The sequence below is a fragment of the Ranitomeya variabilis genome, chromosome 4, assembly GCF_051348905.1.
Source record: "Ranitomeya variabilis isolate aRanVar5 chromosome 4, aRanVar5.hap1, whole genome shotgun sequence".
Lineage (NCBI taxonomy): Eukaryota > Metazoa > Chordata > Amphibia > Anura > Dendrobatidae > Ranitomeya > Ranitomeya variabilis.
This window is the reverse complement of record NC_135235.1, coordinates 25387232-25413174: the sequence shown is the minus strand read 5'-3', so window position 1 is coordinate 25413174 and position 25943 is coordinate 25387232. Positions and strand designations below refer to the sequence as shown.

Here is a 25943-nt window from a genome sequence, read left to right as displayed (position 1 = left end):
GGCGTTCATCATTTCTTGCCTTTCTGTATAAGACTGTCGCTGCAGAGAGAGACAAATAAAATGAGAGCCAGAAACATCAGAGGGACAAATATCTAAAAACACATGCAGATACAACATATCCAATAAAGGAGGGACCTACCTTCCTCTGCAGGATCCACATCATCCCAGGGAAGAAGAGAGAAGGAAAAAATAAAATAAAAATCAGTAAAATAAATCACAAACATTATGTATGAAATCTGAGCGCGGGTCCAGGGGTGCACATACATATATATGGATGAGAATTTACTAAACCTTGTATCTCAGCCGCTGGAGAGAGACATGCCAGATGTACGAAGAGGCGCACGGCTACTAAAGTTCTAAGATATCGCCTATAATTTAACAGTCTGGGGTAAAGCTTAGTAAAACTTTTGGGAATTTTGGTGGTCCTGCTCCCCTCCTCATACCAGGCTTCCTCATCTCCCAATTAAAAAAAAAAAAAAAAAAAAAAGGACTGCAGTGGGGATGAGTGACTTCTCTCATGTTTGATGATATTTTTTTCCTTTGCACCAAACTCTGCAAAAAAGGGGTCGATAAATTTTGCTCAAAATTACAGCCGCTTTTATTTTTCTTACTTTTTTGCAGCAAACTATTAGTTTTTTTTTTTTTTTTAAATGAGGGGCAAAGATAATGATGAATGAATTGGGAGTAAACGGCAGAAAGATAGTGATATTTTTCCACCAGAAAACTACTGAAAAGAGCGGTATAACTCTCCCCTGCAGTAAGATGCATTAAGGCCATGTTCACATGTGCAGGATTTGTAAGCCCAGACCAGGAGTGGGTCATAAATCCAGAAGTGCTGTCGTGCTTCTATTATACTTTTGCTCGGATTCTTCCGCTCCTCATTTTAGCTTACAATTACGGATGTAAAATACTGAACGTGGCCGTAGAAAAACCATCAGACACTGTTACAAAGCATCTGGCGGCCATGTTTTGCATATTTTGCTCATCTGGCTCCAGTTCCAACCACCAATTTTGTGACATTCCTCCTATAAGTCGAGCACTTTTTGGGGGTGTTTATTCCTTCTCCATGTCCCCCCTACCTGGTGAAGGCGTCATCCTGGAGGTTGAGGACGAGGTTGTCGGCGTTCAGATATACACGGTTCTGCGATGCGGCGATCTGAAATGCACAGAAGGACAGGAGTTACCCCTGGAAGAAGGTGTTCTCCCCCTCCGTCACATCCCACCCTAGTGGAGACCCCGTCATCCTCACATTACACGACCACTCACCGTCTTCGCTATGCTCTGAGCCGCCCTGATCCGCCTTAGTTTCAAGTAGCCAGGATTTTTACTCAGAGCATCACCAATGTAAATGGCAGTCAAGGAAAAGATAAAGAATGACACGGCGACCACCCTTATCCCACCCTCCATAGCAGAGGTCACCTACTCCCACCACTACTGGCAATGTCACGGGGGGGCTCTCATGTCTGGCTAAGAAGGATATCATCTTAGCAGCGGTGGCTTCTCCCTCCGCCTGGACAATCTTCTGTTTCTGGTCCTGCTTCGCCTTCTCCACTAAGAACTGAGCTCGCTGCGCCTCCTGCTGAGCTGTGGATGGGAGATAAAATGGTCAATGTGTGAAGGTTGGGCACGACCAGTGAGGACACGCGCGTCTGGAATTAAAGGCATATTTCCCACCGTAACAAGCGATATCACAGTCAGGAGCAGCGCTGCTCCAAATCCTCTGCTATAATGCCTGCAGTCACCACTAGGGGGAGCTCACCACACAGGTCTATGACCACTGTAGACATTCATGTGACGGGAGCTCCCCCTAGTGGTGACAAATATTAATCACATAACCCTCACGTCAGGGGAAGTTGGGGAAAATGTCACTTCCCTACATCCCCCTAAACTGATCAGTGCAGAGATCACTTACCCACTTGCTTGGACTCCACGGCCGCCGTGTATTCTCTGCTGAAGCTCAGTTCGGTGATGGCCACATCATCTAGGATCAAACTGAAATCCTTCGCTCGTTCTGTCAGCTCCCGACGGATCAAGAGAGAGACCTGAAAAAAACAAAACAAACAAAAAAAAGACGGTAAGGGCCAAGTGTGACACACGATGGGGGTCTCCCGGTCACCCTCTCCCCATAAAAACACCAAGCACAAAGCAACGGGTGCACCCTTAACCCCCCTCACAAACAGATCCTGATCCCACTCTATGTAGCGGACATAGGACGTACCCGTCCGCTCCATGTTGGGACGGTGCTAAGTGCTTTCCGGTAACAGAACTGATACCCAAGAACAATTATTTGCTTGATTCCTAGAATCCCACACGTGTAATCCGGGGGCTGCTCACTTCTGCAACCAGAGACGCAACAAACTTTGCGTCGCTCTCACCTGCCTGTTCTGCTGGTTAGAATCAGGTGCATGCGAGACCGGGCATCGACGTCATGTCGGCAGCATCTCCGCATGCAGAAGGGAGAGGCGCTGGATAACCCCATCGATATCCTGACATAGCCCACCTGGCTCAACCACAAATCCTTTCCCCCACATGTTGACACACACACTCCATCCCTTGCCACCTACACAAGTTAGCTGACAACCTTTCTCTTGCCTCCTCGGTGACACCTGTGAAATAGCCTAATGCTGGCTATAAACAGTGGCTTGCAAAAGTATACATCCCCTTGGCATTTTCAGGTTTTGTTACCACACAGCCTGGAACTTCACGTTTTTGTTTGTTTTTTTTTGGAAGGTTTAGTTTGCATCAGTTCATGTAAAAGAACAGGCAGACAACTGTGAACATTTTTTTTTTCCTTTTATCGTTATTCCCGAGTATTTTTTAGTGCTCGGAGATTTCGTTTGTTGACGGAGCTGCCCGATTTACAGCTGCTAATCAGCCTGAGTACATGTAGGGATTCCCTAGCAGCCAGGCAACCCCCACATGTACTTATGCTGGCTAACAGATGTAAATCATTCAGCTGTGTCAACAAAAACGAAATCTCCGAGCACTAAAAATTACTCGGAGACCCCCAGAGCGTGCTTGGGAAATCTCGAGCAACGAGTACACTCGCTCATCACTAATCTCAACCAAAAGCCGAGATCCTCAGATGAGGAACAGAACAGACATTTACTGTATATACTCGAGTATAAGCCAAGATTTTCAGCCCATTTTTTTAGGCTAAAAGCGCCCCTCTCGGCTTATACTCGAGTCATTGTCCTAAGGGGTCGACGGGGGAGCGGCAGGAATGGCGGCTGTCACATGATGCTCACCCCCTCCTGACGCGGTCTCTGCACTTCCCTGCTTCTCCGATTGTCTCCATCACCGGTAACTCTTCCTGTTTTCAGCGGTCACATGGTACAACTCATTAAAGTAATGAATATGGACGCAACTCCACTCCCATAGGCAGAGCGCATATTCATTACTTTAGTGAGCGGTACCATGTGACTGAGTGAACACAGGAACAAGCTGCCGGCGTCAGAGACTATCGGAGAAGCAGGGACATACAGAGAGACCGCGCCAGGAAGGTAAGTATAACGGGGGAGGGCGAGGCATGCGATATTCACCTGTCCTCCTCGTTCCACCGCCGGGCTGTGTCTTCCGCGTCCTCTGGCTGTGACATTCAGGTCAGAGGGTGCGATGACAGTTAGTGCGCACCCTTTGCCTGAACAGTCACTGCAGAGGCCAGGAAGACACAGCGGCGGTGGAACGGGGACAGGTGAATATCGCAAGTGCCAGGGGCCTGAGCCAGCGGCGACACCGGCATCTGACCCCCATAGTGCATCGGTGTCCCCTCCTGCTCAGGCCCCCGGCACTCGGCGATGAGAGGCGAGTATGTCATTTTAAAATTTTTTTTTTTTTTTTTATAAATCACAGCAGCATACGGAGCATATTATTCTATGGAACATCTCATGGGGCCATCAACCTTTGTGCAGCATTATATGGGGCATAATATTCTATGGAGCATGTTATGGGGCCATCATTAACCTTTAATGCAGCATTATATGGGGCATATTTTAATATCAGACTTTGAGCCCTCGCGGGCAGGGTCCTCCCTCCTTCTGTACCTGTTAGTGCCTTGTTTTTTGCTCATATTTAATGTATTTGTCTATATTTGAACCCTTTTCACATGTAAAGCGCCATGGAATAAATGGTGCTATAAAAAAGTATAATAATAATAATAATAATAATAATAATAATAATATGGAGCATCTAATGGGGCCCATCATAAACTGTATGGAGCATTATATGGGGCTCCTGATTTAATATGGATATTCAAAAACATTTAACCTACTGATGTCTCAATTAATTTTACTTTTATTGGTATCTATTTTTATTTTTGCCATTTACCAGTGGCTGCTGCATTTTCCACCCTAGGCTTATACTCGAGTCATTCAGTTTTCCCAGTTTTTTTGTGGCAAAATTAGGGGGGGGGGGGGTCGGCTTATACTATAGTATATACGGTATAGGACATTTCGGAAATATCCCAAATTATTATGGAAACATTTACAGCACATCCTGCATTGTACTAATGCACCCAAATTTGTTATTTAGTTTAGGAGTCGCGCCATTTTATACAGACACCGACTCCACAGCCCTGGTGAATACTTTTGCAAACCACTGTACATTAAAGAGCTGTTGGCCGGAGGCTCTCACCCATATAAAGGGCCGTTGAGCTCGGCCGAGCGCTGCTGTCTTCTCTATGAGAGATGCCTCTGGCAGCCACTTAAGTAAAATGATTAGTTAACTTAATCCCAACCACCAGAATCTTCTGTGGAGGGACGGTCAGGAGACCCCTATGGAGAAGAATGGATCCGTTGACCTTGCCATGTTCGGATGGCCATCACTTAATGTACTGAACACTTCCAGCCTCCCCCAAGGATTCCTAACCCCCCACTCCTCAGCGGGGGGCTTTACCTGGGCTCTCTGTGTGATGAGCTGCGATGCATTGAACTTGGCCACCACGCTCTTCAGGACTTCATTCACAATGGAGGGCAGGACTCTCTCATCATAATCCATACCAAGTCGCTGGTACATCTGGGGGAGCTCGGAAGCCAGAGGGCGAGAGAGGACGCGCAGGGTGATGTTCACCATCTGCAGATCTGGGGAACAAGAGCAGAGTGTTATACCCTGCACACAGGACTGCAGACAAGTGGCGGACACAGACGAGCATCACTGTACAGGATAAAGCCAGGTATAATCTTCAGATCAGCAACAAAAAAATGGTGCAAATAGACCACAGACTGAGTATAATCCATAAATAGTATCTTTATTAATAAAGTTTAAAATTTGATACAATAGGAACTAGAACTACTGGACACCATATCAAAGGGACAGGATACAACCAACATACATTGAAAGCCTTTTATGTATTTATAGTGACGCATACACCAAAAAAATTACTCACAAAGTGCTAGTGCATATCATATCAACATATAGCCCAAAGGTTAGGAGAAATGCAACATGTCTTGCCAATATAAACAGGCTTCCACCGGCACATTAGCCTGTGTATACTGGTAAGACATGTTGCATTTCTCCTAACCTTTGGGCTATATGTTGCAGCGGTTCAGTGTGGATGACGTGATATGCACTAGCACTTTATTTTGTATCTTAATTCTCTTCATGGACTACCGCTTGCCTGAGATTATCTATACTAATGGCCCATGGGACACATGTTTAATTCAGCTTCCATTAGCTTTAAGTGAGTAATTTTTTTGGTCTATGTGTCACTATAAATAAAAGGCTTTCAATGTGTGTTGGTTGTATCCTGTCCCTAGGATATGGTGTCCAGTAATTCTAGTTCCTATTGTATCAAATTTTAAAAACTTTATTAATAAAGATACTATTTATGGATTATACTCAGTCTGTGGTCTATTTGCACAATTTTTTTGTTGATGTAGAGTATGTGTTGAGTTTCATGTCCTCCATTTAATTTTGGGAAAATTTTTGAGTGTTAATAATCTTCAGAACCCCTGCAAATATTTATTACCAAGTATTTACTTCAGTCGCATCCAGAGCTGCATTCACAATTCTACTGACTTTAAGATCTCTGTGCAAATTGTAAATTCTATTGCACTTGTCTTCTCAGGTCCAGAGACTAAAATGAAACCAGTAAAATACTCTATGCAGCTCCTGATGTGTCAGGAGTACAAGATGATGATGATGCTCATTAAAAACAGAAAAAGTAATCGTAAAAAACAACATTATCCTGTAGTGATCCCAAGTTACATCTATTATACCCCAGAGCTGCACTCACTATTCTGCTGGTGCAGTCACTGTGTACATACATTACATTACTGATCCTGTACTGATCCTGAGTTACATCCTGTATTATACTCCAGAGCTGCACTCACTATTCTGCTGGTGGAGCCATTTTATCTCCCATCAGGTTACTGTATGGCGACACATCACAGTACACACAGTCCGATCTGTGCAGACTCTGAATCTTCATCTCACCTTTAGACCCAGTCGGGGAGGAGATTTTTCGGGGTTTTGCTCGGATATCGTAGATAATTGGATACTGGAACCAGGGAACTCTGCAAAATATGAGATATGTTACCCAGTGATACAAGACATGGAGGAAACAGCAATATCCGGACCCTCCGGTCAAATAACAGATCTAGAACAAATGAGAAAACGGCTCAGTGAAGCGGAGAGTTGGCGATAGCCAAGTGTCTACGTGCTGAGACGACTTCCACCAATCAAGGCACAATGTATGAGCTGGACATGCTGGCACCTGTAGTGTCGCCCCACTAGCAAAGCATTGCCAATGCCTGTGGATAATGGAAATCAATCGGCTCCTATGCGAGTCTTAATGGTATAACGTGGTATCATCTATGCAGACCCGATCGTCACAGCTGAGGGTCTGCTACAATTGTATCCAGCATAGACAATTATCCGAAATATGACACCTGCAGCCAGACTGATACATTGTAAGATTTGCCCTTCTGGACTCTGGGAGAGCTGGGTGACGACGTGCGGAGAGAGGTGCAACAACAGCATTACCAGGTGTCAGTACCTGATGTGAAGCCCCTCGGCGAGGATTGTGTCCTGCTGAACCCCCCCGATCCGGTTGAAGAAGATGGCTCTGTGACCTCCCTCCACTGTGGAGAGAGACAAGGTGAGATGCTGCACAGAATCTGGGGGTACGAGGTTTCTGGGGGAGGCACTTACCTGTAAAGACCGACTCCTTCACGGCATAGGCCACAGCACCTGCACCCAGCAGCAGCTTCAGTCCAGTGCCCAAACCCCGGGGTCCAGCGGGCAGGCGACCTGCGAAGTCCTTCAGGTTCTGAGCCATGATCTGCAGAGAGGAAAGATAAAATCCAACCATATTACAGTCCTATAACGCTCCATATACTTTGTGTTCAAATTCGTTACTTTCAAGATCTCCGCTTGCTGTCAGAGGATTTTGTTACAATATTGCTCCGACTCCGGGGGGTGGGGGGAGTCAGGAAAGAGAGCAGTAGACGGCGCTCACCTGTGTACGGGGGGGGGGGAGTCGGGAGAGACAACAATAGACGGCGCTCTCCTGTGAACGGGGGGAGTCGGGAGAGACAGCAGTAGACGGCGTTTTCCTGTGAACTGGGGGAGTCGGGAGAGACAGCAGCAGACGGCGCTCTCCTGTGTACAGGGGCAGTCAGGAGAGACAGCAGCAGATGGTGCTCTCCTGTGTGTATGGGGGGGGGGGGTTGGTAAGACAGTAGTAGACGGCGCGCTCTCCTGTGTACGGGGGGGGGGGGGGGGTGTGTTTGGTAAGACAGCAGCAGACGGCGCTCTCCTGTGTACAGGGGCAGTCAGGAGAGACAGCAGCAGATGGCGCTCTCCTGTGTGTATGGGGGGGGGGGTTGGTAAGACAGTAGTAGACGGCGCGCTCTCCTGTGTACGGGGGGGGGGGGGGTGTTTGGTAAGACAGCAGCAGACGGCGCTCTCCTGTGTACGGGGGGGTGTTTGGGAGTTGGTAAGACAGCATAATTACATAGATCTCTTAGACCTGATGAGCCTGATGTGCTTACCGTGATAATCTGTCGGTAAGGCAGTAGCAGACGGCGCTCTCCTGTGTACGGGGGGGTGTTTGGGAGTTGGTAAGACAGCAGCAGACGGCGCTCTCCTGTGTACGGGGGGGGGGGGGGGGGGGGGAGAGTTGGTAAGGCAGCAGTAGACGGCGCTCACCTGTGTATGGGGGGGCGCTCTCCTGTGTACAGGGGGAGTAAGGAGAGACAGCAGTAGACGGCGCTCTCCTGTGTACGGGGGGAGTCAGGAGACCGCAGTAGACAGCGCTCTCCTGTGTGTACGGGGATGGGGGGGTTGGTAAGGCAGTAGCAGACGGCGCTCTCCTGTGTATGGGGGGGGGGGGGGGGGGGAGAGTTGGTAATACAGCAGCAGACGGTGCCCTCCTCTGTACAGAAGGAGGGTTGTTGGTAAGACAGCAGTAGACGAGACTGTGTGCCCCTGTATGCAGTAGATTACTACTGGTTACATCAGATCACACCGGTCATGTGACTGATGAAAACTTCTCATTTCATACATTATTACATAGATCTTAGACCTGATGAGCCTGATGTGCTTACCGTGATAATCTGTCGGTAAGGCAGTAGCAGACGGCGCTCCCCTGTGTACGGGGGGAGAGAGTTGGTAATACAGCAGCAGAAGGCGCCCTCCGGTGTACGGGGGGGGGGGGTTGTGTGATGGTAATACAGCAGTAGATGGGTAGATGGCGCTCTCCTGTGTACGGGGGGGGGGGGGGGGGGGGGAGTTGGTAAGACAGCAGTAGATGGCGCTCTCCTGTGCGTACGGGGGGGGGGAGTTGGTAAGACAGCAGTAGACGGCGCTCTGCTGTGCGTACGGGGGGGGGGGGAGTTGGTAAGACAGCAGTAGACGGCGCTCTCCTGTGCGTACGGGGGGGGGGGGGGGGGGGGAGTTGGTAAGACAGCAGTAGGCGAGACTGTGCGCTCCTGTATACAGTAGATTACTACTGGTTACATCAGATCACACCGGTCCATTTACTGAAGGAAACTTCTAATTTCATACATTATTACATAGATCTCCTAGACCTGATGAGCCTGATGTGCTTACCGTGATAATCTGTCAGAATTCCTGCGTAATCCTGACAGTAAGAGTGAATTATGAGTGCGGTCATCCTGACATGGATGTGAGACGAGGACCGGACCCCAAATGTCCTCTCCATCTGACCCAATATTCACATACACCTCGGCGCACATCTGACCCTTCACCCCGTCCCCATCGGTGATCCCAGCACTGACCCTCCATCCGGCCCTGACCTCCCCCCTCCTCACACCGACCTTCACCCAAGACCCAAACAGTCGCCCCCTCCATCCGACCCAGACGTCGCCCCCCAGGGCCCTACTACGGCAGACCCCGACCATCACCACAGATGTGGATGACCCCCGCTCCGGCCGCTGGGGCTTCGATAATTTCCATTTTCTCCAGAATCAGAACAATCAAAAGTTACAAAAAAAACAAATGAGCAGCGACTCCGACAACAAATCCGAACACCAGAAACGGAGGCGGAAAACCACCGAGCGCCCTCACAGCTGTGTCCGACTGTCAGAGCCCCAATAACACAAGGAATGACGGCAGAGGAGCGGTCACCATGTGAGGTGATATACAGCCACCGGAGATACGGCCTCAGGGCGGCGCTCACACACAACACACATGTACAGCGGCCCCCGGGGGCCCCACGGTCTCCCGCGTCCTCACCCCTGTTCTCCTGCTGCTCTCACGTGTCCCCTCCTGTATGTCAGCCCCGGCAGTAGAAGGACACCGGAAGTGTGCTCCCGCCTGTCAGCTCCGGGCGGCCGCCTCTCCTCCTTCTCTTTAGTTCCGCTAGAGCCGCAGCTTCCGCATCACGTGACTCTCCAGCCAACCGCAAGATGGCGCTGTCACCGGAAGTCGCTGCATTTCCATCCGCAACACTTACACACAAAACATGGCGGCGCGCAGGGAGCACGCGAGTGTAGATCACACAGAAGACGGGCCACCAGTGAAGAGGAAGAAAAACAAGAGGCTGATCGTGTTACTGGAGGGAGCCAGTCTGGAGACTGTGCGGGTAATATCTGCAGGTGTTTTGGGGAACTAGAAGTATCAGCATGGCTCTGCAATGGTGGATGTGAGCTCAGTCTGTGGAGCGGTTATAAATTGTTGGGTGTTTAGTGTCGTGCATAAGTTTATAGACCCTATAATTAGCACAGTGGTTTGGCCCGTTTGTCATTACAATGGAGCTGTGATATTGCTCGGAATGTTCCATTACAGTTAGAGGGGAGGTAAGGAAACCTGATGACTGAGCAGGGTCCTGTGGATCCATTGTAGAGACCAATGTGGATGACTGGCGTTGAAAGGGTGTTACAACGATACCGTCCAATCGGTATAGACTGTGAGACCTCCGTGGCATTGGGCTCCAGTCATCCTGATACTACAACTCCCAGCATTCCAGTGCAGGCAGCACATGCTGAGAGTTGTAGTTCTTCATTAGCTGATCAGCCCATATGTTGTCACTTGCAACCATTGTCCTCCTGGGGTTGGGCGCAACTCAGTAATTCTCCCCTCAAAGACATGGACTGCAGTAAAATCCCCATGACAGTTCTTCCTGGACGTGCAGAGGCTGCTCTCCGCTATTCACCGTCATCGTTTCTTCTTTCAGGTGGGAAAAACCTACGAATTATTAAATTGCGACCAACATAAAAATATCCTGGTAAAGAATGGGCGAGACCCCGGCGAGGTGCGGCCGGACATCACACACCAGGTACGTGGCGGCCGTGGTCAGGAGCCGCTGGGGGTCCTCACTGTATCCACAGGGCAGGATAGAGACCGGGAGCGTCTACATGCTGACAGTTTCCTATTAGAGGGGTTGTCTCCGGACTGTGGACGAGGAGTCCGGTGCCCCCCAGTGTTAGCGGGAGCCCAGGCTTAGAAGCCATTGATTCACAGGTCCGGAGTCCGAGGAGCAGATTGTCTTGTACCTTAGAATTGTCCGGCTTTATTACAACTTTCTTGTGGACATTGATGACGTAAAAATGACCGGAGGCGCGCTCAGCTGCTGTCACCATTGTGGGTTTAGCGCAGTGATGTCACCACCGTGCTTCTGTCACAGGCCTGCTGAGACCTATTATAAACCAAGAAAAAGATGGACTCCAAAAGCTAAAAATTACAGTTTATTCAAGAACCATTAAAACAATACATACAAATAAAGTATATGATAAAGACAAAAATTGTAATGAGTAGTAGAAGAGCGACACTAGTGCCGCATACACATGTATCCTGCTCTGAAGATAATTAAAGGGAAGGGAAATATACCATAACTCAATACAATAAATATTTCAATGATATTATAAAGTATATATCATGATACACAGCCAATAACCTGTCATTTAGTAAGGTAATAGTTCACATATAAAAAGCAGGTATAAAAAACAAGGCATGTGATCAAGAAAACTTAAAGTAATGAAGGTGCCTAATGTAAGTTAAGTATGGCAGAAAAGCCCTATATGTGAGACCTAATTATCATATTTGTATGCAAATATATTGGCAACAGTAGCGTGACAGTTCACACATGGGGAGCAGGTACAAAGGGACAATAGGTGTGCATATGAGTCACAGGGGATAATAAAGTGCCTCATGCATATTTTGGAAGCAAATCATAGTATCCGTGCCTAGGTGTAATAAGGAAAAATCCCAAGCATATGCATCAGTCAAAATGTAGTGTAGTGTAATGCTTGGGATTTTTCCTTATTACACCTAGGCACGGATACTATGATTTGCTTCCAAAATATGCATGAGGCACTTTATTATCCCCTGTGACTCATATGCACACCTATTGTCCCTTTGTACCTGCTCCCCATGTGTGAACTGTCACGCTACTGTTGCCAATATATTTGCATACAAATATGATAATTAGGTCTCACATATAGGGCTTTTCTGCCATACTTAACTTACATTAGGCACCTTCATTACTTTAAGTTTTCTTGATCACATGCCTTGTTTTTTATACCTGCTTTTTATATGTGAACTATTACCTTACTAAATGACAGGTTATTGGCTGTGTATCATGATATATACTTTATAATATCATTGAAATATTTATTGTATTGAGTTATGGTATATTTCCCTTCCCTTTAATTATCTTCAGAGCAGGATACATGTGTATGCGGCACTAGTGTCGCTCTTCTACTACTTATTACAATTTTTGTCTTTATCATATACTTTATTTGTATGTATTGTTTTAATGGTTCTTGAATAAACTGTAATTTTTAGCTTTTGGAGTCCATCTTTTTCTTGGTTTATTATATATTTTGATGGCTGAGCATTTATTTATAGTGCCCTCTTTATAGGTTTATCTGCTGAGACCTATGATTGGCTGCAGTGGTCATGTGACTGGAACGACACGTCTGATGATGATGATTATTTATTTCTCTAGCACCATTGATACCATGGTGCTGTACATGAGAAGGGGTCACATACAAATTACAGATATCACTTACAGTAAACAAACTAACAATGACAGACTGATACAGAGGGGCGAGGACCCTGCCCTTGCGGGCTCACATTCTACAGGATGGTGGGGAAGGAGACAATAGGTTGAGGGTTGCAGGAGCTCCGGTGTTGGTGAGGAGGCAGCGGGGTCAGTGTAGGCTGTAGGCTTTCCTGAAGAGGTGGGTTTTCAGGTTCCGTCTGAAGGATCCGAATGTGGTTGATAGTCGGACGTGTTGGGGCAAAGAATTCCAGAGGATGGGGGATATTGTGGAGAAGTCTTGGAGGCGGTTGGATGAGGTGCGAATAAGTGTGGAGGAGAGATGGAGGACCGGAGATTACGTGAGGGAACATATCGGGAGATTAGGTCAGAGATATAGGGAGGAGACAGGTTATGGATGGCTTTGTAGGTCAGTATTAGTAATTTGAACTGGATACGCTGAGGGAATGGGAGCCAGTGAAGAGATTTGCAGAGGGGGGAAGCAGAGGAGTATCGAGGAGAGAGATGGATTAGTCGGGCAGCAGAGTTAAGGATGGACTGGAGAGGTGCAAGGGTGTTAACAGGGAGGCCACAGAAAAGGATGTTGCAGTAGTCAAGGTGGGAGATGATGAGGGCATGCACAAGCATTTTAGTAGATTGACGGTTGAGGAAAGGACGGATTCTGGAGATATTTTTGAGCTGGAGGCGACAGGAGGTGGAAAGAGCTTGGATGTGCGGTTTGAAGGACAGGGCAGAGTCGAAGGTTACTCTGAGACAGTGGATTTCCGGTACGGGGGAAAGCATTATGTCATTAATTGCAATGGATAGGTCAGGTAAGGAAAATCTATGGGATGGAGGAAAGATGAGGAGTTCAGATTTGTCCACATTGAGTTTGAGGAAGCGAGAGGAGAAGGAGGAGGATATGGCTGATAAACACTCTGGGATTCTGGACAGCAGAGAGGTGATGTGAGTGTCATCAGCATAAAGGTGGTACTGGAAGCCATGAGACTTTGAGTTGTCCCAGGCCAAGTGTATAGATTGAGAAGAGTAGGAGTCCTAGAACAGAGCCTTGGGGGACTCCAACAGAGAGAGGGTGGGATGAGGAGATAGGCTTCTTTCACATTTCCGTCGGTACGGGCCCGTCGCAATGCGTCGGGCTGACGTATCAACGGACGTTGTTAATTCTCTGCACGACGTGGGCAGCGGATGGATGCATCCGCTGCCCATTCTGCAGTCCGGGGAGGAGGGGGCGGAGTTTCAGCCGCGCATGCGCGGTCAAAAATGGCGGACCCGTCACACAAAAAAAGTTACATTGAACTTTTTTTGTGATGACTGTCCGCCAATTACCGACGCATCCAGTGCACGACGTATGGAACGTGTGTCCATACGTCGCGATGCGTCGGTAATACAAGTCTATGTGAAAAAAACGCATCCTGCGGGCAACTTTGCAGGATGCGTTTTTTTCACAGAACGACGCATTGCGACGTTCACATTCCGACGGAAGTGTGAAAGAAGCCATAGTGTGGGAGTGGGAGACGCTGAATGTGCGGTTGGAAAGGTACGAGGAGATCCAGGATAGGGCGAGGACTTTGATGCCAAAGGAGGAGAGGATCTGTAGTAGGAGGCAGTGGTCAACTGTGTCGAAAGCAGAGGACAGGTCTAGAAGGAGGAGTACAGAGTATTGTCCGTTAGCTTTGGCTGTAAGTAAGTCATTAGTGATTTTGGTCAGGGCTTTCTCAGTTGAGTGATGGGGGCGGAAACCAGATTGTAGATTGTCAAAGAGCAAGTTAGATGAGAGGTGGAAGGAAAGTTCAGTGTGGACGTGCTGCTCCAGGAGTTTGGAAGCAAATGGAAGCAGCGATATTGGGTGATAGCTGGATAGCAGTTGGATCGAGGGTTGGCTTTTTAAGGATAGACGTGATTGTGGCATGTTTGAAAGCAGAAGGGAAGGTGCCAGAAGTTAGTGATAGGTTGAAGAGGTGGGTTAGGGATGGGATAAGTGTTGTGGTGAGGTTGGGGAGGAGGTGGGATGGGGTCGAGCGCACAGATGGTGAGGTGCGATTTGGAGAGGAGACAATTAAGCCCCCTTCAGTGATGTTGGATAGGGAGGTTATGGGGTTTGAGCATTGGTCTGGTATACAAAGGGGTTGTGGTGTTTGAACAATGAAGACTTGCCTTGTCTGGTCGATCTTATTTTTAAAGTGCGTGGCAAAGTCCTCAGCAGAGATGAGGGAGGTTGGAGGGGGCAGTGGTGGGCGGAGGAGGGAATTAAAGGTTTTGAATAACTGTTTGGGGTTGTAGGATAGGGAAGATACGAGGGTTGTGAAGTAGGCCTGTTTAGCAGAGGTGAGAGCAGATTTAAAAGCGAGTGTTGCCTGTTTGAATGCAGTGAAGTCGTCTTGCGAATGTGTTTTCTTCCAACGCCACTCCGCAACCCTGGACACTTGCCGGAGCTTTTTAGTGGTGTTATTGTGCCAGGGTTGTCTATTGATACGTCGCACTCTGCCAAGGACGAGAGGGGCAACCGTGTCAATAGCTGATGTAAGAGTGGCATTGTAGAAAGCAGTGGCAGTGTCTGTGTCGTGGAGTGAGGATATGGATGCCAGTGGTAGGATAGAGTCAGAGAGTGTGTGGGTGTCTAGGTGTGCAAGGTTTCTGCGGGGGTGCACATATTGCTGGACATGGATGACCGGTGAGGAGGACAGGGATGAGAAAGTGAGCAGATGGTGGTCAGATAGAGGGAGAGGGGAGGTGGTTAAGTTAAGTTGGTTAAGTTAGATAGAGAGCAGAGACGGGTGAAGACCAGGTTTAGTGTATGTCCGTCTGTGTGGGTGGCTGCGGAGGAATAATGAGTAAGTCCAAAAGATGAAGTAAGGGACAGAAGTTTGGAGGCTGTTGACTTGAGGGGTATCAGTGGGGATGTTGAAGTCACCCATAATGATGGTGGGAATGTCAGCAGAGAGAAAGTGAAGGAGCCAGGTGGAGAATTAGTCAATAAAGGCAGTGGTCGGGCCAGGAGGTCGGTATATGATGGCCACTTAGAGGATGGAGGGAGAGTAGATGCGGACAGAGTGGACTTCAAAAGAGGGGAGGATAAGGGAGAGTAGAGGTGGGATTAGGTTAAAGGTGCAGTTAGAAGAAAGGAGAAGTCTGTTGCCGAGATGAGGGGTGTGGGTGAAGTGGAGGCCACCGTAACACAGCGCAATGACTGATAACACCTCTATATACAGTAGATATCACAGGATCCACCATTCACAATAGGAGATGTCACAGCTCACCTCCTCCTCCTGTACAATGACTGATAACACCGCTATATACAGTAGATAACACAGGATCCACCATTCACAACAGCGGATGTCACAATTCACCTCCTTTCCCTCCCTTCACAATGACCTTTGCACACGCTCATTGGATGCATCAATACAAAGGATTGGGTCAGGGTCAGACCATTGTGGCTTATGTACATGTGCTACTGATGAGTGAACATGCTCAGATAAGGTGTTATCTGAGCATGCTCGGGTGCTGAGTGTTTTCGGCATGCTTGAAAAATATGTTCAAGTCCTCGTGGCTGCAAGACTAATGAGACATGCAGCCGCGGGGACTCGGAACATATTTCTCAAGCACAGTGAATACACTCAGGTAGCACCCGAGCATGCTCGTATAACACCTGATCTGAGCATGTTCACTCATCACTAACGTGCCATTTCCTGAAAGAACGGAAAGTTAGACTCTACTAAAAGCCTGAGTGGGAAATGTCAAAATTGGAAATTACGTTTTATTACTCTGTCGCCTCATTGGGGGACACAGGACCACGTTTTTGCTTAGTGTCGCATAGGAGGCACACCTAAAAAAAAATTTTACTCCTTTTTTTTCTGACGGGATTACAGATGAAGAAAAGTGGGTTTCCTGTGAGACTTCCGGGGGGGGGGGTGCCCGGTTGAAGTCGAGATGGCTATTCCCCATGTCGCTCCTTCCCCAGTCCCTCGGGTGCTGGTTCGAAGTCGAGACCCCCCCTCCTTCCCCAATTCCTTTTGGTTTCTGGGTTGAGGTCGCGGCGAGGATAAAGCTCCCTGATGGTGACAACAGCACCCTCCCTATTCCCCCTCTGGGGGCATTAGGTTGAGACGCCTCAGGTAGTCGGAAAAAACCGGAGTAAAAATTTTTTAGGTGTGCCTCCTGTGCGACACTAAGCAAAAACATAGTCCTGTGTCCCCCACTTAGAGACTAAGAGAAAGAGATTTTACGGTGAGTAGTACACAAAAATCTCCTTTTTTTGTAAAATCTATATATTGATGTAAACAATAGGTGATTTTCTGATGACTGTAAGGGTGCATGCTTATAATGATGGCTCCATGGATGCGCTGTGAGAGAAAGCCCGCTCCGCCTGGCCATGAGCACATGGATGTTCGGGGAGACCTTGCACGGTCCGCGGTGATATGGTGGGAGAATAGAGATGATTGTAGGCCGTGTAGTGCAGCTTTGGTGAATCGGGGGCTATGTAATGAACATCCTGGGGGTGCGGGGTGGGCTCGGCTTGCAGCTGGGGCTCTACCAGGCATAGGTTAGATTGATGTTAGTGCTGCGCTCCAGGGAGAAGTGACTGCCTGCAGGTAAATGCAGTTCTGTTCCCAAACCAGCCCCCTTCAGTAACACTGTTCTGATCTCTTCCGTTGAACTCCCCAGAGTTTGCTGATGCTGTTGGACAGTCCCCTGAACCGCGCCGGATTACTGCAAGTCTATATCCACACACACAGGAACGTCCTCATCGAGGTCAACCCGCAGACCCGCATCCCCCGAACCTTCCCCCGATTCTGTGGCCTGATGGGTAAGTGGCGGCTCGTGTGGCCTCCTATGAGGAATCGCCTGTGCCGCAGTTTACAGACTTTATTATTTCTCTCCTTTTTTAGTACAACTGCTGCATAAGTTGAGCGTCAGAGCCGCCGACGGACCCCAGAAACTCTTAAAGGTGAGAGCGCTCCAAAAAAGCTCCTGCTAAACCACATAACCCCCAAATCTCCTGTGACATCAGTCGGACATTGACACCATTTTTCTGGTTCTTACCCTCTCTGATAATCATATGCCCGGATAAACCAGGCGTCTGGACACAGGCTTTTTTTTTTTTTGCGGAAAACTATCTAATTATTTTTTTGTTTGTTTCCCTCATTCCCAATTTATTTAATTATTTTATACCCTTATTATTTTTGTAACACCTTCCTGACAGATGACATACAATTACTTCTTATGTCTGGTCCCCCCTGCTTTGATTCAACCTCAGAATGTAAGGATCTGCTCTAACAGCAGCAAGACTAATAGGTAAAGTTTAAAAAATAGAATTATTCTTACCATTAATTCGGTTTCTAGGAGCCTTCCACGACAGCCACCAGGAGGTTGTCTCCATACCCTAATGGGGGACAGGAAGCACGAGAGGTTAAAAGCCCCTCCCACCTCCCATTAACCAGTGACTTACAACTGAACCCATAGCACCGGTTACCTTTTAGGTTCTCAGAAAAAATTTATCCAAGAACATCGGGAGGGAATTAATGCTGTCGTGGAAGGCTCCTAGAAACCGAATTAACGGTAAGAATAATTCTATTTTCTCTAGTAGCCTTCCACGACAGCCACCAGGAGGAATGCCAACCAATTCTGTATTTAGGGGGGGACCACAGCCTGAAGAACCTTTCGGCCAAAGGCAAGATCCCGGTTGGACCAGAAGTCCAATCTATAATGCTTAGTAAAAGTGTGCAAGGAAGACCATGTTGCTGCCCTGCAAATCTGCTCCGTTGAAGCACCAGCCCTTTCAGCCCAAGAGACAGACGTAGATCTGGTGGAATGAGCTTTTAGGCCCGCAGGAATAGCAATATTCTGAGATAGGTATGCTTCAGAAATGGCTTTCTTTATCCAGTTGGCAATGGTACTCTTCGCTACCTTCTTGCCCTTGTTTCTGCCAGAAAGATGAACGAAGAGATTTTTATCAATTCTGAATGATTTAGTATGTTCTAAATAGAAAAGGACTATACGCCGTACATCCAAGGTATGAAATTTGTGTTCTTCCTGGTTTGAAGGATTGTGACAGAACGATGGGAGGATTATATCCTGTGATCGATGGAATTCTGACACTACTTTCGGGAGGAAACAAGGATCAGGTCGGAACACAATGGAGTCGTCTCTTATGGTTAGATAAGGTTCTCTAACTGAGAGGGCTTGTATTTCTCCCACTCGCCTAGCTGTAGAAATTGCAACCAAGAAGGCCGTTTTGCAGGATAGAAGTTGCGAGGAACAAGACGACAAAGGCTCGAATGGAGGAGCTGTTAGGCCCTTTAGAACTATATTTAAGTCCCATGATGGTACGAAAATTTGTTTTCTTGGGCAATGCCTTGATGCTGCGACCATAAACCTCTTTATCCACCGATGATTTGCAAGGTCTTGATCGAAGACAGAGCTCAAGGCTGACACTTGAACTTTCAAGGTACTTGGCTTCAGCCCCAGCTCTAAACCTTTTTGCAAAAAATCTAATATCTGTGAGACATTAGGATGGAAAGGGTCAGGATTATGAGGATGACACCACGAGGAGAATCTATTCCAAATTTTCCCATATATGGCGTTTGTGATGGGTTTCCTAGACTTTTGTAGGGTAGAAATTACTGACTGTGAAAGGCCCTTGGCCCTTAGTACCTGGGCTTCAATAGCCAGGCTGCTAGATTGAACTTTTGTGGATCCGGATGGCAAAAGGGGCCCTGGCGGAGAAGACCTTCCGCTTGAAGAAAAATCGGACCATCCACCTTCAGTTCTCTTATGAGGTGGTACCAGCTTCTTTTCGGCCATGCCGGCGCTACTAGGATGGTTTGGACTTGATCGTCCCGGATCTTCCGGAGGGTCTTTGCTAGTAATGGTATAGGAGGGAATACGTACGCCAGACGAAACCTCCATGCGTGAGCGAAGGCGTCTACTCCTTGGGACTTGTCCTTGGAGTTCAGGGAGAAATAGTTCTCGACCTGTGCATTCTGACTTGACGCTAGAAGGTCTATATCTGGAAGACCCCATCTGTCTGTCAACGCTCTGAAGATGTCCTCCTTCAGGCTCCATTCTCCTGGATGCAAGTCGTGACGACTTAGAAGATCTGCATGAATGTTTACTGACCCTTTGAGGTGTATTGCTGATAGAGAGAGGAGATGTTTCTCTGCCCAGCAAAATATTCTGTTCGATATTGCTCTCAACTGGTTGAACTTTGGGCTTCCCTGATGTTTTAGATGCGCAACAGTCGTCATATTGTCCGAATAAATTCTGACGTGCTGACCTATAATGAGACTGCTGGCCGCCAGGAGGGCCCTCTCCACTGCCAACAATTCCCTGTAGTTGGAGGAACTGGAACTTTCTCTTCGACTCCAGTGACCCTGGAATGGGATCTGCGAGACCACTGCTCCCCAACCTTTCTGACTGGCGTCCGTTGTCACTGTGATCAGAGGATCTTGTACCCAGCTTACTCCTTTTAGGAGGTTGGATTGGATCGCCCACCAGGTTAAAGAGACCTTTACCTTCCCAGGAGTGTATAATCTCTTGTTCAGGGAGTTTGGATCTCCGTTCCAGTTTTGTAGGATGTGTGCCTGCAGTACTCTTGAGTGGCTTTGAGCCCACTGGACTGATTGTATACAGGCCGTCATTGACCCTAGGAGAGACATTGCAGCCCGTAGACTCGGAGAGCGTTGTTTCTTGAAGTCTGAGATTTTTGAAGTCAGGTTTATTCGGTGTTCCTCTGGTAGGAAAGATTTCTGATTCTCTGAATCCAAGAGGACACCGAGGAATTTTCTCACCTTTGATGGTGACAGTTGAGACTTTTGTAGATTTGGTAACCAACCCAAATCCTGTAAAATGTTCAGAGTTTTGGAAACTCTCTGTTTGAGAATTTCGGCGGAAGGACCAATTATCAGAAGATCGTCCAAGTATGGCACTATAGCGATGTCTTGGCTCCTGATGTGGGCTACTGCCTCTGCCATAACTCTGGAAAACACCCTTGGGGCTGAGGAGATCCCGAAGGGGAGAACATTGTACTGGAAATGTAAGATTTTTTGATTGATTTGGACCGCAAATCTTAAGTATTTCCTGTGACGAGGATGCATTGGAATATGGAAATAGGCATCCTTGAGGTCTATTGTTGCCATATAAGACTGAGGAGCTATTAAAGGGATGGCTGTTTTTACTGACTCCATCTTGAATTTGCGGTAAGTTATATATTTGTTGAGAGCTTTCAGATTTATTATGATCCGAGACTGCCCGGAAGGCTTTTTTACCATAAAGATACGGGAATAGTGTCCTTTCCCTTGCTCGTTCATCGGGACCGGGGAGATAGCTCTCGAGTCTAGTAAGTTTTGAATTCCAGCCATCATCAGTCTTTGGGTCTCCCGAGATGACGGGGAGGTGACTCTTATGATCCTGGGGGGAGGTGCGTCGAACTCTATCAGAAGCCCCTGTTGTACAACACTGACCACCCAAGGGCTGTTGGAGATATTCTGCCAACTGTGAGCGAAGTTCGAGAGCCTCCCCCCCACAGGATCGGAGTCATTGCTTTTCTTGTTGAGCTTGCTGGGGAATAAGGATGTTTTTAGGCTTCCCCTTCGCATAGCTCCACCTCCCGGTTTTTCCTTTCCCTTTACCCTGGGAGGGCTGGGACTGGGACTGGGAGCCTCGAAAAAAACGCTTCCTGGGAGGCCTCTGCTCAGGAAGAGTTTTCTTTCTGTCTGTGGCCTTCTCTAGGATGTCGTCTAATGAAGGTCCAAACACATATTCACCTTTAAAGGGAATGGAACAAAGTTTTATTTTGGAAGTGACATCTCCACTCCACATTTTTAACCAGAGAGCTCTTCTGGCTGAGTTTGTCTGGACCAGGGACCGGGCTGCCACCCGGATAGATTCCAGTGAGGCATCTGCGAGGAACCCAGTTGCTCTCTGAAGAATAGGCAGGGAGTCCAGAACTTCTTCTCTCGGGGTACCCTGAGAGATGTGGTTTTCCAGCTCTTCTAACCAGCGGAAGAGGGAGCGGGCCACACCGGTGGATGTGATGTTGTATCTGAGGGCTGAGGTAGACGTCTCCCAAGATTTTTTGAGAAGGCTCTCGATTTTTCTATCTAAGGGGTCCTTCAACTGGGAGGAATCCTCGAACGGCAGAGCCGTTTTTTTAGCCACTCTGGCCACCTGTACATCAATTTTGGGAATGTTCCATTTTATTGTATCCTCATCAAGAGGAAAACGATGTTTAAAGTCCGGAGGAGTTGTTAGACGTTTCTCCGGCAATTCCCATTCATTATTAATCATGTCTATAATGCTCTTATGCACAGGAAAACCAGGTTGTTTTTCAGTATGAATACCGAAAAGCTCGTCTTGTATAGACTGAGGGACTGACTCTTCCTTAAGCCCCATGGTGTTCCTCACTGCAGATACCAATTCCTCAATGTATTCCGAAGAAAAGAGATATTTTCTAATCTCCGCAGTTTTATGGGGTAACGCCTCCTCCCATTTGGCAGAAGAGGACGTATAGGATGCCTCAGATTCTGACTCGGAATACTCCTGGATTTTTCTCTTTTTAGGAAGAGATGGACCAGGTGAGGATGGTGGCGGCGGTGGAGGTGGGGTGAGCGTGGCCAGAGAGGTCTGAACCTCCTGTCTAACCAAGGAGCGGATCTCCTCAATTAATGAAGGGTGTTCCGCCCGGACGATTTTATCCGTACAGGGTTGGCACAGCTTTTTCACCCAATCTAGCGGCATTTTTACATTACAGGTGGCACATTTGCGTTTGTTAACGTTTTTAGGGCCAGACTTCACTGCCTGCAAAGAGAGAGGAAGTGGTGTAAGAAGGTGTAAAGAGGTACTACCTTTGAATGGGACCCATCTCTGCCACACTTACTAGGGCTTGAGGAGCGCTGGGCTCTGCAGCTGCAGGGCAAGACGAATCCATGCTTACAGCAGCTTACCTGAGACGTCTTCGCAGCTTATATAGAAAATAAGTCTGCACCAGCGCAGGGCAATTTGCCGCCCCTCCCCCTCCGTAGTCCCAGGCAGGCGTGCGAGGATGCAGCGTGCCTCACGCGCCGTTCGGTAATCCACAGATCAAGTCTGTATCGCTCCTGTGCAGGAGCGCCGACCCGGAAGTGGAGGATCGTCTAACTTCCGGGTCACCGAACAGCGTGCGTCAGGAGGGGGAGACGCCGGAGAGCTCAGGGAGGCCTCCGGGAGGGCTCACCGGCCAGCTTTGTCCCCGCAAGAGGACGCAGGAGGACCGGGAACGCGGTCCCAGAATCCAAAGGAGACGGGAGGCACAGCGTAGGAGGAAGCCCCGAGGGACCCGACCATAGTGCCCGGCAGATGAAAAGAAAACACAGGTACACTGCCTAGAGCCGCCGCTGCAGCGCACCAGAAACCTCTCCATGCCCCATGGGGGACAGGAAAGACACTGGTTAATGGGAGGTGGGAGGGGCTTTTAACCTCTCGTGCTTCCTGTCCCCCATTAGGGTATGGAGACAACCTCCTGGTGGCTGTCGTGGAAGGCTACTAGAGAAACAAGTTTTCAGAAAAAAATATTTAAAAAAAAAAATGAAACGCACCCCTCCCCATTTAAAAAATAAAGTAATGCAAAAAATACACACGTGGTCTGATCTGTCAAAAGAAAACATTAATTAACTCGTTCAGTAATGTGGAAAAAAAATTCTAAACTTCCGAATTGCAGTTTCATGGTTGCTGCAACTACGTGAAAAAAAAAAAGAAATAAAAAGTGATCTAAACGTTGTATCTACTCCAAAATGGTGTCAATAAAATACGTCTGCTTTCCATGCAAAAACAGACAAACCCTCACACAGATCCATCAACTGGAAATAATGAAAACCATTTAGGCCTTGGAAAATAAGGCAAGCAGGTTTTTAAAAAAAAAATAAATCCCCAAAACCATATTCAATTTAGAGATCACTGTAATCCTACTAACGAACACGGTGAAACATTGCAATGTCCGGAAGAGGTTAAAATAAGTAAAAAAATAAATAAATATATATATATATATATATATATCAATCAATTTTTTTTATTACTATTATTTTTTTTTTCTCTTTCACCAGGTTATTAAGAATCCGATCACAGATCACCTCCCCGCCGGATGTGTGAGGATCGCCACCTCCTTTCAGGGTGAGAGTGTCCGGTGTGTGCGAGATCTCGTCCCCTCCGAGGATCCGATGATCATGGTAATCGGGGCATTCGCGCACGGCTCGGTGAGTGTTCAGCCAGTAGCATAAATGATGGACGGAAGTGCAGCAATGAGGCTGTGCTGCTGCAAATCTATACCCGAGAGTCTAAATATCAAAATGGCGCCTGTATACATTAATAGCCAACATTCCCCGATCCTTCTCTTTCCCACCGACATTTGCCCTGAGGATTGGCAGCTCTGGATACAGCTGTGACACACACTAGATCTGTGCAGCTTTTCTGGCTAACGCCGGATTCACGCATTTAACACTGACAGTATGTCTATATAAAATTAGATTTAATTATAGAATCTTTTTTTTTTTTTTTTTCTTGATCTTTCAGGTGAATGTAGATTTTGCAGAACGCTGTGTGTCCATCAGTCAGTATCCTCTGTCCGCAGCCCTGACCTGTGCCAAGATCTGCACAGCTTTTGAAGAAGTCTGGGGGGTGCTATGAAGACGTCAGACAAAACGCTGCTTCTTTCTTCCATTTTTCTGTGTATTTTTTATTTTATGTAATGTAATTACTATATATTTTTCCTTTAAAAAAAACAAAACGACCTACACATGAGTAAGGAGTGAATTATTTTCCAAAAGCTTCTAAATATGAAAGGTTTCTCAGCAGCTGCTATGGAATTACAACTCCAAGCATGAAGCCTGTCTGGCATGCTGGGAGTTGTATCTTATGATTAAACCAAAGCAGCAATGATTGTAAATGCATACTCTGTATACAATCTTATATATGCTAGCTTGCACCGGTGCACACAGTTTTTGGGAAAGGGGTTCTCAATGATGGGTTACCAGGATAAGCATATAGAGCAGGGTTCCCCAACTCCGGTCCTCAAGAGCCACCAACAGGTCATGTCTTCAGTTTTTCCTTAGTATTGCACAGGTGATAATTGCATCACCTGCACAGGCTATATTTCCATCACCTGTGCAATACTAAGGAAATCCTGAAAACATGACCTGTTGGTGGCTCTTGAGGACCGGAGTTGGGTAACACTGATAGAGGAAGAAGAAGAATCTACTTGGTGCTTTTTTTTTTTTTCTTTCTCTGAAATACAGCGCCACACCAGATCAAAGGTTTTGTTTGGTATTGCACCTCTGCAGTCTGCACTGGTGATCACTGAGCTGTACCTGCCTCAGTCTTATGCTCTATTCCAAATAACACAACTTAGTGTCCATCACTGCCACTCACCTAGGATTGATCACCCAGCTTTCCCAGTTCAGCAGTCATTCTCCTACACTGGTACAAAACTAATTACATTAATTACATTACATTACAATCTGCATCTCAAAAACATTTCTAGAATTCGCCCTTTTCTTACTTTCTACTCTGCAAAAACTCTTACTGTTTCTCTTATTCATTCCCGTCTGGACTATTGTAACTCTCTACTAATCGGCCTCCCTCTTACCAAACTCTCCCCGCTCCAATCTGTCCTGAATGCTGCTGCCAGGATCATATTCCTCACCAACCGTTATACCTTGTGCCAGTCATTACACTGGCTACCCATCCGCTCCAGAATCCAGTACAAAACTACTACCCTCATCCACAAAGCACTCCATGGCTCAGCACCACCCTACATCTCCTCTCTGGTCTCAGTCTACCACCCTACCCGTGCCCTCCGCTCCGCTAATGACCTCAGGTTAGCATCCTCAATAATCAGAACCTCCCACTCCCGTCTCCAAGACTTTACACGTGCTGCGCCGATTCTTTGGAATGCACTACCTAGGTTAATACGATTAATCCCCAATCCCCACAGTTTTAAGCGTGCCCTAAAAACGCATTTGTTCAGACTGGCCTACCGCCTCAACGCATTAACCTAACTATCCCTGTGTGGCCTATTAATAATAGAAAAAAACAAAACACATAATCAGGTTCCTCACATCATGTCCTCATACACTTTATGCAGTTAATAGCCCTCTGTGTCTGTACTGCTACATACTTAGGCTGATAACTGGTTCATGCAGCTTTACATGAACACCCGAGCCTTACACTATGGCTGGTCCAAATAACTAAAGCAATTGTTACCATCCACCTCTCGTGTCTCCCCTTTTCCTCATAGTCTGTAAGCTTGCGAGCAGCAGGGCCCTCATTCCTCCTGGTATCTGTTTTGAACTGTGATTTCTGTTATGCTGTAATGTCTGTTGTCTGTACAAGTCCCCACTATAAGTTGTAAAGCGCTGCGGAATATGTTGGCGCTATATAAATAAAAATTATTATTATTATAATTATACTGAAGTTTAGAAAAGCTGAATGATGGGGATTATCAGTCAGCTTG

At 47.3% G+C, this 25943-nt stretch overlaps 2 protein-coding genes across 2 annotated transcripts; one reads left to right on the top strand and one right to left on the bottom strand.

Annotated features, from left to right (window-relative positions):
- Positions 1-911: 911 nt before the first annotated feature.
- Positions 912-9833, bottom strand: PHB2 (prohibitin 2). The gene is made up of 9 exons (XM_077258199.1): positions 9697-9833; positions 7150-7279; positions 6995-7079; positions 6433-6512; positions 4894-5078; positions 1913-2042; positions 1481-1584; positions 1267-1344; positions 912-1156 (listed from the first exon to the last, which is right to left on the bottom strand). Exons 2-9 carry the CDS (start codon positions 7274-7276, stop codon positions 1076-1078), a joined length of 870 nt encoding a protein of 289 aa, XP_077114314.1. The 5' UTR covers positions 7277-7279; positions 9697-9833; the 3' UTR covers positions 912-1075.
- A 44-nt stretch (positions 9834-9877) lies between these two features.
- EMG1 (EMG1 N1-specific pseudouridine methyltransferase) lies at positions 9878-24225 on the top strand. The gene is made up of 6 exons (XM_077258200.1): positions 9878-10045; positions 10637-10738; positions 17126-17267; positions 17350-17408; positions 23539-23688; positions 24005-24225. Exons 1-6 carry the CDS (start codon positions 9926-9928, stop codon positions 24116-24118), a joined length of 687 nt encoding a protein of 228 aa, XP_077114315.1. The 5' UTR covers positions 9878-9925; the 3' UTR covers positions 24119-24225.
- Positions 24226-25943: the final 1718 nt, after the last annotated feature.

What these genes read in the sequence shown, in the direction of transcription:
- PHB2 (XM_077258199.1), bottom strand. Translation starts at nt 7,276, where the DNA reads ATGGCTCAGAACCTGAAGGACTTCGCAGGTCGCCTGCCCGCTGGACCC. An exon ending in TCATCACACAGAGAGCCCAG is followed by an intron (nt 2,043 to 4,893) that starts GTAAAGCCCCCC and finishes TGTTTTTTTCAG; the next exon opens with GTCTCTCTCTTGATCCGTCG. An exon ending in AAGCCACCGCTGCTAAGATG is followed by an intron (nt 1,345 to 1,480) that starts ATATCCTTCTTA and finishes ACTGCCATTTAC; the next exon opens with ATTGGTGATGCTCTGAGTAA.
- EMG1 (XM_077258200.1), top strand. Translation starts at nt 9,926, where the DNA reads ATGGCGGCGCGCAGGGAGCACGCGAGTGTAGATCACACAGAAGACGGG. An exon ending in GGCCGGACATCACACACCAG is followed by an intron (nt 10,739 to 17,125) that starts GTACGTGGCGGC and finishes TGAACTCCCCAG; the next exon opens with AGTTTGCTGATGCTGTTGGA. An exon ending in GACCCCAGAAACTCTTAAAG is followed by an intron (nt 17,409 to 23,538) that starts GTGAGAGCGCTC and finishes CTCTTTCACCAG; the next exon opens with GTTATTAAGAATCCGATCAC.